Raw genomic sequence first — 18,003 nt, 5'->3', positions numbered from 1 at the left:
AGTCAAGTGGATTGTTTTATAAAACTTTTTTGGAAAGACTATGACCTGGATGACTCAAAATCTTCACCAGCATATGCAAGGAAATAAAAATAATCCCATAGATCAAATCTGGCATATCTGCAGGATCCAATGACAGATATGTCTCAATAATTTGGCAGCTTATATCCTGATAAACTCTTTTGTCAAATGTAAAGTACCCTTACAAAGCCCTTTAAACAGCATTAATTGAAGAAAAAATTACCACTACATGACGCAATGCCTTCAGGGAGTTGGAAAATAAATCCAGGGGTTGACGTTAAGGATTTTTACCACTTGCCCTTTGGGCAAGTGACTTTCACGTTTCATTTGCCCAGAAACTATTTTTACTTGCACAGTATAATGTTTGATAAATATAGTTCCTAATATTCATTTTTGTATATATATCAATGAAACATGTTTTGTTTTTTAAACGTTTTTTGTAATTCAGCATTTTTTTATTTTACAGGTTCCTGGTGTGAATATGCATGCCTCAGATAATGAACTCAAGCCTACATTTCCGTGTTAACATGCCTTTCAATCCTTCCTGCACATTCTTTTCAAACTAAACTTTGCTTTAAACTGTTGTGTGCTTGGGAAAAATACAAATTGTAATGTTAAAAATCTAAAAAAAAAAACTTGACAGGTTAAAAACTTAAGATAAATCACAAGATAGAAGTCAATGTCACAAATGAATAACTTATTTTAGAGTCACAGTATGTTTATACAAGATAATACTATTAATATAATGTGACTTTTCTAGAGAATCATTATACAGTTATTTTATACAGGGTTTCCACAGTCTTACCTAATTTCAGAATTCCTTGACTTTTAACTGACTCAGGATTAGTTTTCCCTGACAAAATAAATGCAGCAACAAGACAATAATAGTAACATAACAGGTCAACAATTTAACATGTTTAGCTCTATAACATTTAAATGCACCTCTCCAATGTCTGAGAGAAAAAAAATAATGAACATTTTTAATGTATGGCCACTACTGAAGACTGCCATATGATAGCGCTTTCTAGCTTGTTTGTCGTTTGGTAACTACATCAAAATTACCGCTAGGTTGACAAAAATCACGCCATCTTGCGGAAAATCTCGCGGCTTTTTCAAATCACGCGTCTTTTTCAAATCACACGAGAATGTGTACAAAACAACAAAAATGGCGCCGGCTGGGTCGTTTTCAGCTAATGTCGGTGATTTTAAAGTAATTTTGAGTGATAAATAATGCAATGAAATTTGTACTCTCCCGACAATAAAAAGTACTTGCCCCGGGCGATCGGGCAATGGTTAACATCGAGCCCTGAAATCAGTTATAAATTCATGTTTATTTCATAATTAAAATTGAGAAAATATTTAGTGCTGAGAATTGTGCTGATGGATTAATATTAATAATGATCCACACAAAATTTCTTTGCAAAAATCCGACAAAACCACATTAAACATATTTTTCCCCAAATGGTCACATAGAAATTCAAAAACATTTGATTTGATGGCGGATTTATCCCAGTAGATGGCGCTATTGCACAAGGTATGCTCATAGTGTACATCACTCTTAAACACAGAGATGGTCAAACTGAGGTGAAACATTTTAAAATCATTGTGTGGTTAAGGTGAGATTTAAATAAAAGGCAAGGTAATATTTGCTAAATTTTAAAGCATCAATAATCCTCAATATCTAAGACAGACACCTGATAAAACTTAAAACTACACTTAAACTTAAACTACACTCAAATAGCAAGAAAAATCTCATATTTCACAAAGTGTGAAAAGAGAGGATTTTGTTAGATTTGGTTCTTTATTTAAATTAAATTAAATAATTGCTAAGAGTGAAAGTAAGTAAGATTTTCTGTGTTTCAAATGTTTTATTTAAATGATGGCCCACTAATGCCCAGACCTTACTGCCTATTTAAGGAAACAATGCTGCTCCAACAGAAACTCTGCATTTCCTCACAGCTCCTTCTCTCCTCTCTCCCCAGCCTGTCTAGGCTCCTTTCTCTAAATAAGGCAGCCTTATCGTAGTTCCTGTCATTTCATCTCTGACTTTTCCCCAAACATCCCAAAGAGTGACTGCTGTTGCAGCGTCTGCATTCCTTTGCCTTGTATGGACAAATGGTCCTGGCCTGGGATGTCTCTGAAGGGGACCAGCGGCTCTCTTCATTGGCCGGAGCGGGAAAAGGGGCGGGGCTTAGCAGGAGAGTTTGATTGTTTGAGCAAACTTTTCAGCAGGACTGCTTGCTTCCTTTCCCTCTGCGGTGAAGGATCTGGACAAAAAGGGTTTTTTAAAAGACTCTCTTTTTTCCATCTTGAAGCCAAGGTGAGCATAAGCTGACTGTGGACATTTAATATCAATGATATATTTTATTTAGGTTATTATAATATCCTAGGACTCTAATTAGAGGATAAAGTTATAGTGATGTTCTGTTGTGAATACTTTCTGGAGGTTTTGAACAATCATAGACTTCTGGGATGTTCACCTTGATGCAGTTTAACTTTGAGGAGCTAAAAAAAAAGCAGCCATTCATTTATGCACACATGCACACATTGGATGTCAGTCCTTCATTATTAACTGTGTTTGTACTTGGTATAACTGACCATTGGCCCTTGGGTCTCAACACTTCAGCTCTGGCTGACTCAAAACTGCTGAAAGAGAGAGAGAGAGAGATGACAGCCAGAGTGTTCCCATTGGATTAAAGGACAGAGAAGCTTTGTTTTAGCCCCTGTCTAATGGAAGGAGAGAATGAGTGATGGACAAAGAACAAACAATCCTGTCAATACAGAGCAAGATGAGATGATTCAGACATGCTTTCATCGCTGGTGTTGGAATGTGTTCCTTTAATCTTTGCTCAATTAAGTCTGAAAAATCCAGGTTTTCTATAGCTGCAAATGAATTACATATTTTAGTTTCATCCTGATGTGGTGTGTTGCTGTTCATCTATTGCTTCTTCAGTCAGCTGCTTAGTTAAAACTAAAGTATTTCAAACAAATGACATCTTCATTTTAGAACAGGTATATGTAGAACACTGCGTGCAAAGTCAGAAAGCCATATATGTATTTATTTATTATTATTTTATTATATGAAGGGGGTGGGGGCCTTGTAGTTAATGCATAGAGCTTGGAATCCTGAGGTTCTCAGTTCAAGTCCCACTCCCACAGACTGCCACTCTGGGTCCCTGAGTAAGACCTTTAACTGCTCCCAGGGTGCCCCACTATGGCAGCCCACTGCTCCCTGAGGGGATGGGTTAAATGTAGAGCTAAATATCTCCAATGTGAGATCAAAAAAGTTAATTATTATTTGTCTTTTTTTTTAAGGGTCTTAAGTTTAAATCATCATAAGAAAGGTTAGATTGTTCTCAGGTATATATTTTTTTGTTTTGTTTTTGGCTCAAACTGAAGAAACTAGACTTTTGCCTTTATTGTAATGATTATAACTAAAATCAATCACTGAAGCAATTTCACAACAGACACCCAAAGAGCATTTTGTTTTTTTTTCCACTGAACCTTTTTTTTTTGGAAACCCTGTTTACCTGAACTAAAGAGCTTTTCATGTATAGTTGGTTTAGGAGGCAGTGGGCCCCTGAACTAAGTCATTTTTGAAACTCAACATATTCTGTTTTTTTGTTTTTGTTTATTTATTTTAGGCACATGGGTTAAAATCAATCCATGGAACATATCACCCTCAGTGTTTCTTGGCTAAGAATATCAGAAGTAATCATTTATAAACAAAGAAGTTCCTACAAATGACTTTATACAGACAAAAGAAATTACCATTTTATGCTTAGCCTGGATCTTGGAGCAGAACCAAGCTAAAATTTATGCAGGAGGCTAGAACATTCTAGTTGTGCTGGGGGTTGAGGGTCGGATTTACAGGGTCTTAAAAGGTGGTTATCTGTACATGAATCGTACAAATGAAAATACCTCACCTCTTTAGAGTCTTTATTTGTTTGATACGGTTTAGGGCCCCCATCTGAAGTCAAGCTGACAATTTTTCTTTAAAATAAGAAATAAAATAAGGAGGAATGTCTCAACTGTGTCGTGTTCTGTTAGTATCCCCTTTAGAAAACGGATTGTTGTGAACAGATCTACAAGAATGACGAGGAAATCATTAAATAGGCTGAGGAATTCCTCTCTTCTTAAATCTTCTCGTTCCTCACTTTGTTTCCATTTTCCTGTGTGATTGTCAGGTCGGGAGTGGAAGGGCCCGGGGCCAAAAGTGCACACCCTCTGTGTTTCTTTTAATAAGCTGGCACACAAAGAGAGCTGGGCGGCCAAGTAGTAGATAAAATCTGTGATACCTACTCTGATGAAACAAACGGTTAGTTACCAGTAAAAGTGTGTAAAAACCATTTAGGTTTAATTAGAGGAGATTTTAATTAATATCCAATTAGAATAAACCTAAACTAGTTATGGTTCAACAAATCATTAACTTATAATATTCTACTAAGTTTAGAATATCTTTCACTCAAATTGACATAATTTCTCGACTAAGTTAGGTTTTTAATAATAGTAAATAAGAGGATGATGTTACATTTATAAGATTTTTTAATACAGACAAAAATCAGGAAAAACATCCGCTGTGTCCATGACTAACCATCCGTATTGTGCTTTCTTTAATGAGTTCACCTGGTTTGGCTTTCATGTTTTAAGTAAAAACAAACAGGCTTTTTATTAATCCATAAAACATTAGTGAACTAATAAAACTTTTCACTTGTGTTCTAAGAAGGTGGTATGTAAATCGTCTCTTTGAATAGCACACATTGCTCAACCAGCTTAAGCTCGTTATAAACAGCTGCTAAACCGTGAGTCCTCCAGCAGTGCTCAACTTTCACTAAATGGACGTTAATAGATTAAAAACATTACCCTGGGCGTGATGATGAAAGAGGCTGAAACAAATATTTGGTTCTAATCTGTTTAAAACTGTTGGACTAAAAAAAAGTAGCTGAATTTGCCAGCATTTATTGCTGACTGACCATTATATGTCTGCTATCTATACCTGCACACTGAGGTTATTCTTTCATTTCATTGATAAAGAAGGAATGCAAACCTACAGTTTTTATGTAAACTTCAGATCACTGAGTCAAATTGTCCATTAAGATCATAAACTGCAATCATACACCACATTTACATTTGAAAGTTCCCATGAGACACTTGTGCATTCATCTTTATATATATATATATATATATATATAAAACAATGGTTAAAAAACCGCTTAGTGTAATAAAAGGCAGGGGAAAAAATCAATTTTATAAATTTTTGTGGTCTTGGCTAACCTGCTCAGAGGTTCAGCTTGGCTCTGCCTGGTTGAAGACTTTAACAGTGTCTCAAACACACAGGATAAGGTGGAAAGATGTAAAAATCATAATTCGATTAAACCATTGCAAAGGGGGTAGAACTTGGTTTTTTGAGAGAATGTATTCGGTGGAAAATGCTGTTTGGTTTCTATTAAGACTAGATTTTTTTTTTTTTTAACAAATATTTTTAATTTGAACTTCAACTGTGTTTCATATCCGTAAGAATTTAAAAACCTTTAAATATAGATTGAATCCACTTCTTCCTGACTGGCACCATTCATCCAAACCTTTGTGTAATAAAAACGCTTAATGTCCAAAAAGTGAGTAATTCTAGTACTGGAACAATAATAAATTAATAAATGATGACCTTTACTATGAGAACAGAATGGGAGGCAGTAATAGAATAAGGATTAATTCATCATTATGTGGTTCAGTAGCTCATCTGTTGGATCAGATCCAGACCTCTCATGACCTCGTCACCAATTCTTTTTTTCTTTTGGGAAACATTTGAAAGGAGACCACTGTAAACCTGAAATGTTTCACAAGAGCTGCTTTCTAACCATCACCATCTGGCTGTGGTGAGTGAAACTCACTCTAACCTTTAGGCCTCGTCCACAAGAAGACAAGAATTAATCCACAAATTCTCTGCCTTAAGGGCAGTGCATACACTAAGATCCAGGCATTTCGAAAGACCATAAAAAATACATTTTAAAAGTACTGGTCCAAAAGTGAAAGGAAAAAAAATAAATGCCGGATTTGTGCATCTGTGTAGGTGCACTGTTTCTTGGCCTCTGAGTCGCCATGTTGCTGGTTTACCTTGCGTGAACTGTCTGCACAGCTATTTCTGGTGGTGCTGTCAATGGTTTGGTGTGATTTGTGGCAGTCACTGAAACATTCTCGGTATGTGTGCATTCAAGTGGATTCAAATTATTTCCTAAACTTTTTCTGAAAAGTTGCTGTTTGTTTTTCTTGTAGATCAGGCCTAAGATTTGCCAATTTTCCCCACATCTAACACATAATCTTTAAGGGCTAGGGTTATGTTTCCTTACTGCCCAGTGTACCCTTGTGTTATGATGATAAAGTCTCTAATTAAGACAAAAATTAGACAAGTTCTAGATTCATTTAAGATCATTTTATTAAACATGTTTGAATTTTGATGCAGTTTGGATGTAACTGTAATTGCCAAAAAAGGGAAGGTTTTAACAATTTTTTAAAGCTGCAAATTAAGCCAAACCATAAGAAAAAAAAAAGACTAATAACATTTCATAGATGAAAGGATAACTATAAGTTATTTTGACATAAAAAAACAAGGAAAAAACTAAAGGGCTGACATTTTTATTGTCAATTCTTGGACAAAAAAAAAGCAGTGATGCAAAAACAGGTTAGCACTGTTCATCCCTGTAGCTAATGTTTAGTTTGTAGATAAATTGAACACTGTAATACATGACGAGTTAAATGTAAAACCATAATATGATGAAGCGTACATTTATCCAGGCAACATTTAAATGGAATCCACAGAGCAACTTATGTCTTTTCTTATACTTCTAATTTTGGGAAAACAAAAAATTGCATGTGCAATTTTCTTTTCAGGTATTCAAATGAAGAGATTTTGAAAGCTTTTCTAAAAATAAATAAATAAATAAAATACTTGGCTTAGTCTCATAATTAATTCATGAAGAGTGTCTGAGGAAAAACTGAAGCGTTTCATCAGGTTGCAGACCATTGATTTAGATGAAAGGATAATGCCTTTTTAATAACTCTGAGATTCTTTTAGACGTCTCACTTTAGATCTTTAGATATATTATAAAAAAAAATCTTACAAAAGTTTGAGCTGACTGGTTTAATCCCTGAAAATGTATTTTGTTGCAGTAAAGACAATCGTGTGCATACCATGCAGCATTACATCATCTCTGTGCGAATCCAGACATGATGTCATTCTTTAAGTAATCTGCCTCATTTACCTGCTCTTTCCTGCACAAACCGGCCTTTCCCTCCATCTTCATCAGCCATTCACCCAGGGAGAGGTTACAGACACACACAAACGAATTGCAAATCCTCCAAGACCTGAACATGACTGACAGGTCTAATTCTGGAGCAATCTGCGGTTTTCTGAGGTGTGTGCTGCGGAAACATGTCATTTTCACACCCATCAAAATGCCTGCCACTTCATGGGAAGTGTCATTCTATGTATAGAAAGTGAGACAAAAAAGATTCACTTGCAAGCAGATTCCATGATATACATCTAAAGAGCAGATGCTTTTTTTCACTGCATAAAATGTATTTCATAAACCATGTGTGCATTGAAGCTGATGTCTTTCACATCGAGGTGTTTTTAAGTGAAGGTTGATCTAACTTGTCTCCTTTCTGCATCTATAAACAGGTCCCCATCCAGCCGCCGTCATGTCTAGCAAACGTGCAAAGGGAAAGACCACCAAGAAGCGGCCACAGAGGGCCACCTCCAATGTCTTTGCCATGTTTGACCAGTCCCAGATCCAGGAGTTCAAAGAGGCGTTCAACATGATCGACCAGAACAGGGATGGTTTCATCGACAAGGAGGATCTGCATGACATGTTGGCCTCTTTGGGTAAAAAAAAATAGACTAAGCGGACAAAAGAAAATAGCTAAAACTGCTTTTTGTTTTTTTGATGACCAAAAAAAAAATGTGAAAGATAAACAGAAATATCTTACAGATATAATCTAATACTTCCTGTCTTTAGAAAACAGCCAAAAGCTCCAGTGTTTTACTGGTATTTTATCATATAAACCAACGCAAAGTGCTGCTTTATTTGGACTTGGAATCATAAGGATGCGTGCTTTTCATAATCGGCTATGGGTTTAACTGTAAGATGTGCTTGTATTTATTTTTTTTTACCCCCCAACAACTTTTCCTGACGCCCCCAAATAAAATCAGTTGCAATGACTTGCCTTTCCAACTCATCGAATTACTCATCTTCAATGCTGTGAAGAACCTGGGCTTAATGTAATAGTCTCAGAGGGCTTAGATTTTTTTTTTTTTTTTTTTTTTATAAAGCTGAATCATCTAAAAGTGGGAAGATAATGTTCCAATTTTGATGCTACCAAGACATAGCTGTCTATGTAGTGTTTGGTGAACAGAGAATGTGAAGTGGTGAAACATGGAGGGGCGGCATGGTGTTTTCCCGAGCACAGGGTAATGGGCTCTATTCAAAACTTAAGGCAGCTCTTTTGTTTACTCTTTCATTACTAGATGAACTGATTAATCCAGGTGTGTCTTGCCATGGTTATTGAGGTCAGACACACCTGGTTTAATCAGTCCAGCCAGTAGAAAAAAGCAGGAAACAAAAGAGCTGCCTTAAGTTCAGGAACTAGTGGAGTTGTGCATAGAGCCCACTGTGGAGGAAAACCTGTTGGAGGTTGCAAAAGACTTAATTATGGAGGTTAATATTTTGAGAGATGCCCAAACATAAAACCAGAGCTAGAAATGAATGTTTGCATCAATATATCAATGATTTTTACATACACCTACACAAACATTGCCCTTTCAGCGTCTTTAAGGAGATGAATTGATTAGTTTCTGTCCAACAGGTAAGAACCCATCTGATGAATACCTGGAGGGAATGATGAACGAGGCCCCGGGGCCCATTAACTTCACCATGTTCCTCACCATGTTCGGAGAGCGGCTCAATGGGACAGACCCAGAGGACGTCATTCGTAACGCCTTCGCCTGCTTTGACGAGGAGGGATCTGGTGAGTCTTCATTAAAACAAAGATCCACAGATGTTTCACTGATGGCGTTTTTAAGTGTCATGATGCGTGACGCCGTCTCTTAATATTAGGGTTTATCCACGAGGACCACTTGAGAGAGTTGCTGACCACAATGGGCGATCGCTTCACAGATGAAGAGGTGGACGAGCTATTCCGCGAGGCGCCGATCGACAAGAAGGGCAACTTCAACTACGCAGAGTTCACTCGCATCCTCAAACACGGCGCAAAGGATAAGGACGATGAATAGAGGGAGAAACTGCTGCATCAGACTCGGCTCACATGCTGCACTGCAGATTTGTCCACCAATCCCTCCCTTTATTCTGTGTATTATAAATAAATATGACAATCACTTCATAAATATCCTTAAAACGTCACAGTAAAGTATTTTCCTGCATATCTGATAGTAAACGTGTTGATTTAGGATTGGATCAGAAATTCTTGCTCGTCCTTCATTAACTGCACTATATTTGTTATGAACTTGTTACGACTGTCAGGATGCATCCAGCACCTCTGTGCATGCATGCAATTATTCCCCCTGCCTGCCTGTTTGCTACAACACCTCGTGGTCCCTTCCTCTGTATGTGCATGGTTGCAAAATGGAATCAACTTGTTCTTTATTTCTTTCTGACAATCAAGAGGTGAGGAATTCATCCTTGTAAAATGGTAGAAGCGGTTAATGCTTTACTCCCATCAGCTGTTTGTAGGGACTGAGAGATCAGGTGTCTGCTTGTAGAGGGAATACAGTCAGGAATCTGCTCAGGCTAATAAAGCTCCCGTTGAAAGCAGACTTTGCTTCAGATTAATGTGTTTTCTTCATTTTTTGTGTTTTAAACTTTGTTAGATATTTAGAAAATTGTACAATTTGAAACATTTGGATCCTTTGCACAGGGCTTTGTAACCTTTACAATCCAAAGGGGCCTTTCAGCTAATAAAACCCGTTAAAAGCTGCAAACATCTCTGGAAAAAAATTTTTATCCACCAGATAAAAGTAGTTTTGTTAAATCTTTCCAATTGGAATAACAAAAATATGTATTTGTTAGTTTTTTTCTATTTAGTGCAATAATGCAGTAGGAGAAAATACTAAAACATGCATTTGTTAGTATACCTATTGCTCATATAATTAGCTGGCTCTTCATTTTAGCCAAAGTCTTTTTGGCCTGAAATTCTGTTGCAAGAGTTTACAAAAGACAAATCTCAAAGTTCAGAAAAATTCGTATATTTAAAGACTTTGTGAAATAAGCATATTGCCTTTAAAAAGTTAAAATTAGAAGTTAGAAATCCACCAACCTAAACACCTACAGTAAATATTGTGATTAAGTTGAATCTCCTTTGATGTAATTATGCTTAAACAGAATTCAGCATAGCTATCAATATAGATCAAGAACTGTATTGAAATGGCTCCAAATGAGTTGTTTTTAAAACATTTCGATCACTAATGATAAAACTGCTTTATCTTGGATTTTGGTTAAAAACTAAGTATCAAAATACCACTTATCACCTGTAGTACTAAAATTATTCAGAGGGTAGAACATGGGTACAAATGTTTAAAACAACTTGGGGTCTACAAGATAAGAGTCAAATTTAGTATTGGATTAAAAGATGGTAAATTTTCCTAAAATATCTTCTGAAGTAGCATTTTGCAGGGTTAAAGGAGATTTGGCGTGTTTTTAACTAATCTATGCATGGAAGAAAGATTTGATTAAAAATGTAGTAGGAAAAAAACCTTTAGAGTAAATTCAGACAAACTAATTTCTATTACAATAGAAAGATGACCATTTCCTTATTAGCTGGCTAAAGTATAGAGGACACTTTTTTTGGCATAACTAATAAAAACAAATCTTATTAATCCGAGTACATGGTAAAGTAGAAATGCATCCAAAAGCATTATAATAATCTGTGGGCAAAATACACTAACATTCTATGGTATAATTTAATCAAACATGTTAAAAATAATGTCAATCTGGCATGCCAATAAATCCCAAGGCAAGGAATTCTTTGAAATTATCGCAGACAAAAATCAAGCTCATTTATATTCAAACTTTTTTTCACATCAATAAGCATTTTTCCATAGAGATTAAATGTGAAAGTGTCTCTTAGCTGCTTTTCAGAAATGGGAAAAAAAAAAAAAAGTACTCCCGTTAAGAACGATATAGAGCATGAAAGCATCTACTGTCATTCTCACTGAGCATCTCAAAGGCAGTACCAGTTTACTAGAGAGCTTTTAGAATTATACAATGATACCACAATGAAAGAGGCTATACATTAGCCTTACATCATTTCAAATGTAGGGGTAGGTCATAAAAGGCAATAGCCTCCCTTGATAGACCAAGGCTTAAGCTATAATGGTTTCAGTGGTTTGTCACACCATAATTTTAAGGATATTAAAAGGTATAAAAGTCACAGTACCCTCTAGTGGTCACAAATCCACTAAAATGTAAAATGTTTGTGGTGCAAAAGGCCCAAAGACAGGTGCACATTGAATCACTTCCATGTGCAAAAATCAAACCATATCTTTATGAAAAAGTGAATCTTTATTTCTTTGAAACTTTCATACAAAAAAAGACATTTAAAGTTTAAGGCATATATTGCACAGACTATTGAGTTTTTAATACATTTTTAAAAGGAGAAAAAAAAAGGGTGACATCCTCCCTCATTCGAAGGCTTAAGGCACAGCAGCCAGTCACACTGCCTGGAGTCATAACTTGTAACAAAAAGTGAAGAAAGTAACGTCCAGAATGCATTTGGTTGGACACAAACTACATTTCGAGTATGAGCTCAGGCTAGTAAATATGCCCCCTCCAAAAAAAAAAATAAAATAAAAACCTTGAACTTTCACATATTTACATCAGCACATTTTTGTTTTCCTCTGAAGAGTCAGCTTACATCTAAAACCTCACCTCTAAAAACCGTAGCCAGCCTTTCCCAGTATCCTGACCTTGAAGGCATCACAGTGTATTTTCTGTAGTCGGAAATATTAAATAAACACCAGTTGTGTGAAATTGAGGTAAAAAATGAACACCGGTCAGCTCTGCTTCTGCAACAAAAACATTCACCTCCACGATGTGGCACAGAGTGAAAAGAATGTCCAAAAAAATACAAAGAAAAAGGCTAAAATGTTTGGACCAAAAGATGAGGAGGTTTTCTTGGAATGGTTGCAGTGTTCATTGCTCTGCATCAGTAAGACCCAAACAGTTTTTTTTCTTCTGTCCACAACAACAACTCAGGCCAATACAACAGAACTGAAGTAAACACAGCTTTGTGACCTGGTAAACATTAACTGGTAATTGTGCTACAGCATCAACGGAGAGAAAAAAAAAAAAATGAGCCCAGCATTCAGCCAAACTCCCACACAGCTACCAACATGTCCAGGAAAGTTTCACAGAAACTACAGCGTCTCGGACTATCAGGAACCATTTGATACAATCGGATGAGGAAAAACTACACAAATAAGGGGGACGAAGAACGTGCTACATCTGCTTTATGAATAAACCGTCTGCTCTATGACCTTCAGGTCTAAGAAACAGAAACTCTTTAAGGCCTCTACAACTGTGGACGACACAAATGTGTTCTAACAGAATATAAACCTGTGCTTTTCTTATTCAGGAAATAGAAAGAAGGAACTTCTTAACGGTGCGATTGATGTGGCTGAAGGGACACTCAGAGCAGCTGAGGTGGTCCATGAAACAGCCAGGAGTTAAGAGAACAGATTCATCTAGATTATTTGTTTTTGGTTTTCCCTCCACTACGTTTTCCAGATGCAAGGAGAGAACAAAAAAAAAAGAAAAAGAAAAGAACATGTCAGAATAAACACACCGACCTTTTAAGAAGTCATCCTTAAAGCATGACTAGACGTCTGAGAAAATGTGCTTTCTATCTGATGAGGAATGGCTGTAGGGCAGCAGAGTTTACATCAGGGGAAGGTTTTTTTTTTCTACATTCACTGAAGTCCAGCTCTGCCACTGGAAATGCTGGTAAACTATCGTACAGTTCTTCTACCTTGTCAACGTTTTAGGATCATTCTCCTCTAATCTTCAAAGTTCCGATCCATAAAACATACCCCCCCCTCCTGGGTTTGTAGATCTTAAAAGAACGGCAGCAGCTTCTAGTTCACAGCTTCGCTCAGTGTGTGCAGGTTGCGCTGCGGCCCCCACACCGTGCTGATGGGGGTCTTTACCACCTGGAGGGAACCAGCCGGCCTGCTGTTGGCGTGAACCACGCTCCAAACCTTGGGCACTATGGCTGAACTGCTGCCAGCGGCGGAGTGAGGGGTGAGGTGGGAGGCGAGGCTCAGGAGAGGCGGGACGGCCGGTGCTGCGGAGGAGACCGAGGAGGAGGCGTGCAGCACGGTGGGGGCCGTGACGGGGATGGAGGGGGGTTTGTGGAACGGCGGGGAATCAGAGGAGGTTGCTGACTGGGAGGAAGGTATTTCCATGGAGACCGGGCCTACCGCTGGACTTGATGCAGTCACTGGACATGAGGCTGGAGGGGAGACGGATGTGGAAGCTGGAGGCAGCTTTGGGTTCATGACTGGGAGGGCAGCAGGTTTCTGGAGCTCTGGTCGCCCCAGGACAACAGCAGAAACTGGTACTATAGCTGGGAGACGGGCTGGGATGAGAGGAGGCTGGTTTGGGCTGGATGTTCTGACAGCGTCTTTATCTAAGGGGTTCCATATTCCTTTTTTTGCTGGTAGAGGCGTCATACTGGAGGCGGGGAGCAAGACTGGAGCAAGAACTGGAACAGCGGCGGTTGACGACTCAGTACAAGGAGATTTGATTGACTCTGGGACGGACATAGCTTTCTCCATCAGACACTGCGCTCTGGAAGGATCCATGACCTTTTCCTCTGGAGGGGGGGTGCGGCCCATTTCATTTGCATCCACCAGTTTGGCTTCCAGAGGCTCTGCTGGTTTGCTGTGGGTCTCCTTGAGCAGGTCCTGCTCTGCAGCTCTCTGCAGCGCAGCATCAACCAGCAGCCGCAGGTCACTGAAGTCATGACTCGGGTAGAGCTCAGGAGGGGTGGGTGGAGGCGTGTTGAGGAGACCACTGGAGTGGCTGGCAGCCATGTTAGCCGGAACGGTCGAATGGATGCCCCTTTCATCCGCTTCCCTCAACAGGCTCTGTGTGTCCAGCTTCATGAGCGCCTGCACAGACCCCTCCTTTCCTGGGTAGCCCGCTCCGGTGAGGATGGCCGTGGCCGTGTTCCCCAGCAGACTGAGGTCCAGAGTGGGCGCAGAGCGGATCACGGATGGACGCTGTTGAGAGGAGCGAGCTGAAGCAACGATTTCAGGAGAGCTTGCTTCGCCTGCGGTCGACTGCTGGCCCTCAGATTTACTGACCACCTTACGCGAGATTGTGAACTTGGTGGGGTCTTTTCCATCCTTTCGGAGAAGGTCAGGAAGGAGGCGGCGACGAGCGTTGATGAACCAGTTGCAGATCTAAAAAAAAAATAAAGCATGACAGTCATTATTGACATAATCTGTTTTATTCCTGTAAAACTGTTATTTAAACTGGATTATTTTCCCTTGAATCAAAACCTCGGGTATCATCCACCAGCTCTACGATCTATTGACTGAAAGCTTTTCCTATTTTTCTTTGAAAAAACATCTGCGTCTTTCTTTGACTAGGCCATTCCAACATGAATATTTTCCATCTCCCAATGGAGAACTAAAAACTTCACAGCATTATGCCTCATTCTTTACATCTTCACTCCCGTTTCTTGCAGAAGGATGCTGCCACTTATGATTTTCAAAGATTATTTCTAGTTTCAGTGTTCTTTGCATGAAATACTTCACAGGTTTGTCAGGTCTACATGTACACTAAAATAAGAGTAGTTTAATTCAATACAATATTAATAGCAGTATAGTAAGATAATATGCAAATGTGCTGTGTTTTCCTAAAAGTCAGATTAGCGGCACACATTACCACATAAGCTCTTTCTTTAACTGAAGTTTTGCAGCTCCTCCTTTTTCAGAATAATTGTACTTTGAAAGTCGGAGATAATGGCAGCTGTGCCAAACTGCTCAATGGGGGGAAATGACCTGTCAGATGCTCAAATGGGGTTTACTTTATTTGCAAATTAATAAAGAATTTCTGGATTTAATGTAAAAAGATGGATGAATACATTTGGAAAGTGCTAAAGAAATGTATTACTTAAAAAAAACCCATAAAAATCTGTCTACTAGATCAAAAACTACAAAATCCTATCTTTATCCACTCCAGTCTGTTACACACTCCCTCTAGTGGTTAAATGAGGGAAGGACAGAGAGCTGAGTGCTCAGACAGCTGGCAATAATGAAGGTCTGAGCTGAAATATGCTGAGCCACAGAGGAGGCAGCCAACGCATTCCAGTGAACTGACTACATAACAAGGAACTGCTGCCGCCTGTAATCTGCCTCTGTGCTGAGAAGAAAAGAGGAAACGTCTCCTACTGATGCAACAAAGTGAGAACGAGAAGGGTGGGAGACTCTTAATGACACCAACCCATAATTACCTTACCATTGGTTTGTCATTTTAGTGACATAAGATATTGAGATTAAGTGTGCATCACAGATCAGAAAAAAATCAGAAAAGACGTTTCAATTAACTGAGGAGATGCGGTTTCATTCAGGAACGAAAAACAAAGATCCACAGAAACAGGAGGACCACAGGTGTGGTCTCCTCTGACAGCTTCTGAGACAGAAGGGAGGCCCACCTGCAGCACGGAGAGCTTAGTCTGGTTGGAAAGGCTGAGCTTCTCCTGCTCCGATGGGTATGCGTTGAAGCGGTGCTCGTACAGCCAGCTGCGCAGGATCTGCACCGACTCTTTCGGCAGGTTTCCGCGGCGACGGCGCTTCCCAAAGTTACCCCTTCCTGACAGGTCGAGCGGGGAGCCGTCGTCGCTGTCCGACATGGCCGAGGAATGGTCCTGATCCGGGTGGGGGTCATCCTCCAGAGCTGAAGAGAAGACAGATGCTTTTTATAACTTAACGTGAAGATTAGAAAAAAAAAAGGTGTTCTAAAAGGAACCAATCAAGGCAACTGTGAAAAGATTTTGACACACTCAAGACATTTTAATTACTCTAAAACCATTTAATATACAGCTAAAATATACTAACCCACTTAGAGAAGTCTTCCCCATTACCCTAACAGTGCTGTGCTATAGTATGTTCCAGCCTTCCTGTTATCTTCTCAAAGTCTCACTCTCACATTCTCTTATAGCCTTGACTAAAAAAAAAACCCAAAAAACATTGCTTATAGATGTAAAACATTTAATGTAAACCCCTTTCTTGTACCACACTGTAGAAATTCACCTCCGCATTTAACACATCTCTTGTGGAATCAGTGGGTTGCCACTGCGCAGCGCCCATGAGCAGTGTGGGGTTAAATGTCTTGCTCAGGAACCCAGAGTGGAGGCTATGGGGATCGAACCGGGTACTTGCAACCTTCTCAAACTGAGAGCACAACCACACTGCTCTAACCATTAGGCCAACACTCTCCCTGATATAAAAAAGTGTCTTATCTCCGTACAAGTCAACATTTAGCTGTCAGGGCGATCCGCCATGACCACCGATCTGATTTTATCACATTGTCCCCCCCAATCAGCTTTAAATAGGCCAACTTCAAATCATCTCTGGTTTCTATTTGCATCATTTAGCAGCACATCACACACAATGTAAATAATCAGCACCTAAACCTGATTTACAGAGGAGAGAAGTGATGTTTGACTAGTTTAAGCAACTATTTTTATTTCCTTAAGTTTGACCACCCCCACACTTGTAACCCACGGTGGGTCAGGGGAGGAAAAAAAAATCCCCACAAAATGGAGCATGCCTGATCCCAAAGGGGTGGGCCACAGAATGCGGTAAATGTCTTTCTCTGGGAGCTGGGTTGAAACCTGACCCCCGGGGGCAGCGCCTGTCCTCACAAAGGAGATTGTGTGCATATCAACATCACAGCAGCCAGTGGGCCCAGGAACCTATTGGCCATGTTAAGACGTTTTTTTTTGCTCCAAACGCACGTGCAAAAGATGTTGATCATCACATATAGAGATGGAAAAAAACAACTTATTTAGTATTGATGACATAAATGCATAGAACAGAACTCTTCCTGTGGTCCAAGCACTCCCCCTGAAAAAACGTGGTGTACGTGATCTGCTGGGCTGCACTGATAAATGGGGTTTATTCCAAACTAAAGCAGAAATTTAACTGAACTGGATCAGTCATAAAAAAATAAGAAAATAAAGAATCAAGAGATCGAAAAGGTCACATCAGCAGCAGCTGTGTGGTAAATCACTGCGGCTGTCAAACAAACCCAACTTCTTGTTTTTGCAATCACTCACACATGGGAAGGTAGGAGGGAAAATATCCTAAAATAAAGTTTCAAAAGGTGAGATAGTCATTTAAACTTTATTTTGAAAGCATGGATATTCGCTTGAGTTGTTAAAATAAAGAGGTTTAAAAGCAGGACAGAGAATGAAAAATGGTAACCGAGCCATCTGGAGGCGCACAAAGGAGGCGCTCAGCCTCCCGCATGTCGCTCCGCCAGATGGACAGCAGCACGCCTGCCTCAGCAGACACTCATTTCAAACACAAACACGCTCGCAACAAAAAGCTCTGCATAGCAGACGAGAGCCCGCAGCAAAACATAGAGCACACGCTCACTTTTTTTTTTTTTTTTACAGAAATAAAGTAAAGAGGGTCAGATTGGCGCTCACCTCGTTTCAACGCTTTCATTCTTTGTTGATGGCTCCGCTTGAAAACACGCAGCTGTCCAAGTTGCTTCCACTCACAAAGCGACACTTTCCGCTAAAGCCTTCAGGAGCGAGTTTTTTTTTTTATTTAAATCCTTTTTCTCTCAGACTGTATCGCATAAAGAGTCGCGTGTTTCCATTGCACTCCTCGCTTTCTGCCAGGATTAATGTTTTTCAGTTTTTTTTTTCTCTTGTCGCTTGCTCCTTTTACCTGCAAAC

At 39.2% G+C, this 18,003-nt stretch overlaps 2 protein-coding genes across 2 annotated transcripts; one reads left to right on the top strand and one right to left on the bottom strand.

Moving 5' to 3' along the window:
• The first annotated feature begins 2,188 nt into the window (after positions 1 to 2,188).
• Positions 2,189 to 9,842, top strand: LOC107102948 (myosin regulatory light polypeptide 9). The gene is made up of 4 exons (XM_015402426.1): positions 2,189 to 2,338; positions 7,694 to 7,897; positions 8,878 to 9,039; positions 9,129 to 9,842. The coding sequence occupies exons 2-4, from the start codon at positions 7,714 to 7,716 to the stop codon at positions 9,302 to 9,304; spliced, it is 522 nt and encodes a 173-aa protein (XP_015257912.1). The 5' UTR covers positions 2,189 to 2,338; positions 7,694 to 7,713; the 3' UTR covers positions 9,305 to 9,842.
• A 3,147-nt stretch (positions 9,843 to 12,989) lies between these two features.
• On the bottom strand, positions 12,990 to 18,003 carry LOC107102949 (proline-rich protein 36-like). The gene is made up of 3 exons (XM_015402427.1): positions 17,749 to 18,003; positions 15,748 to 15,989; positions 12,990 to 14,491 (listed from the first exon to the last, which is right to left on the bottom strand). Exons 1-3 carry the CDS (start codon positions 17,765 to 17,767, stop codon positions 13,160 to 13,162), a joined length of 1,593 nt encoding a protein of 530 aa, XP_015257913.1. The 5' UTR covers positions 17,768 to 18,003; the 3' UTR covers positions 12,990 to 13,159.

This window comes from Cyprinodon variegatus, unplaced genomic scaffold (assembly GCF_000732505.1).
Source record: "Cyprinodon variegatus isolate N-32 unplaced genomic scaffold, C_variegatus-1.0 Scaffold1347, whole genome shotgun sequence".
Lineage (NCBI taxonomy): Eukaryota > Metazoa > Chordata > Actinopteri > Cyprinodontiformes > Cyprinodontidae > Cyprinodon > Cyprinodon variegatus.
The sequence above is the reverse complement of the archived record's forward strand: the minus strand, read 5'-3'. Positions and strand labels throughout refer to the sequence as shown.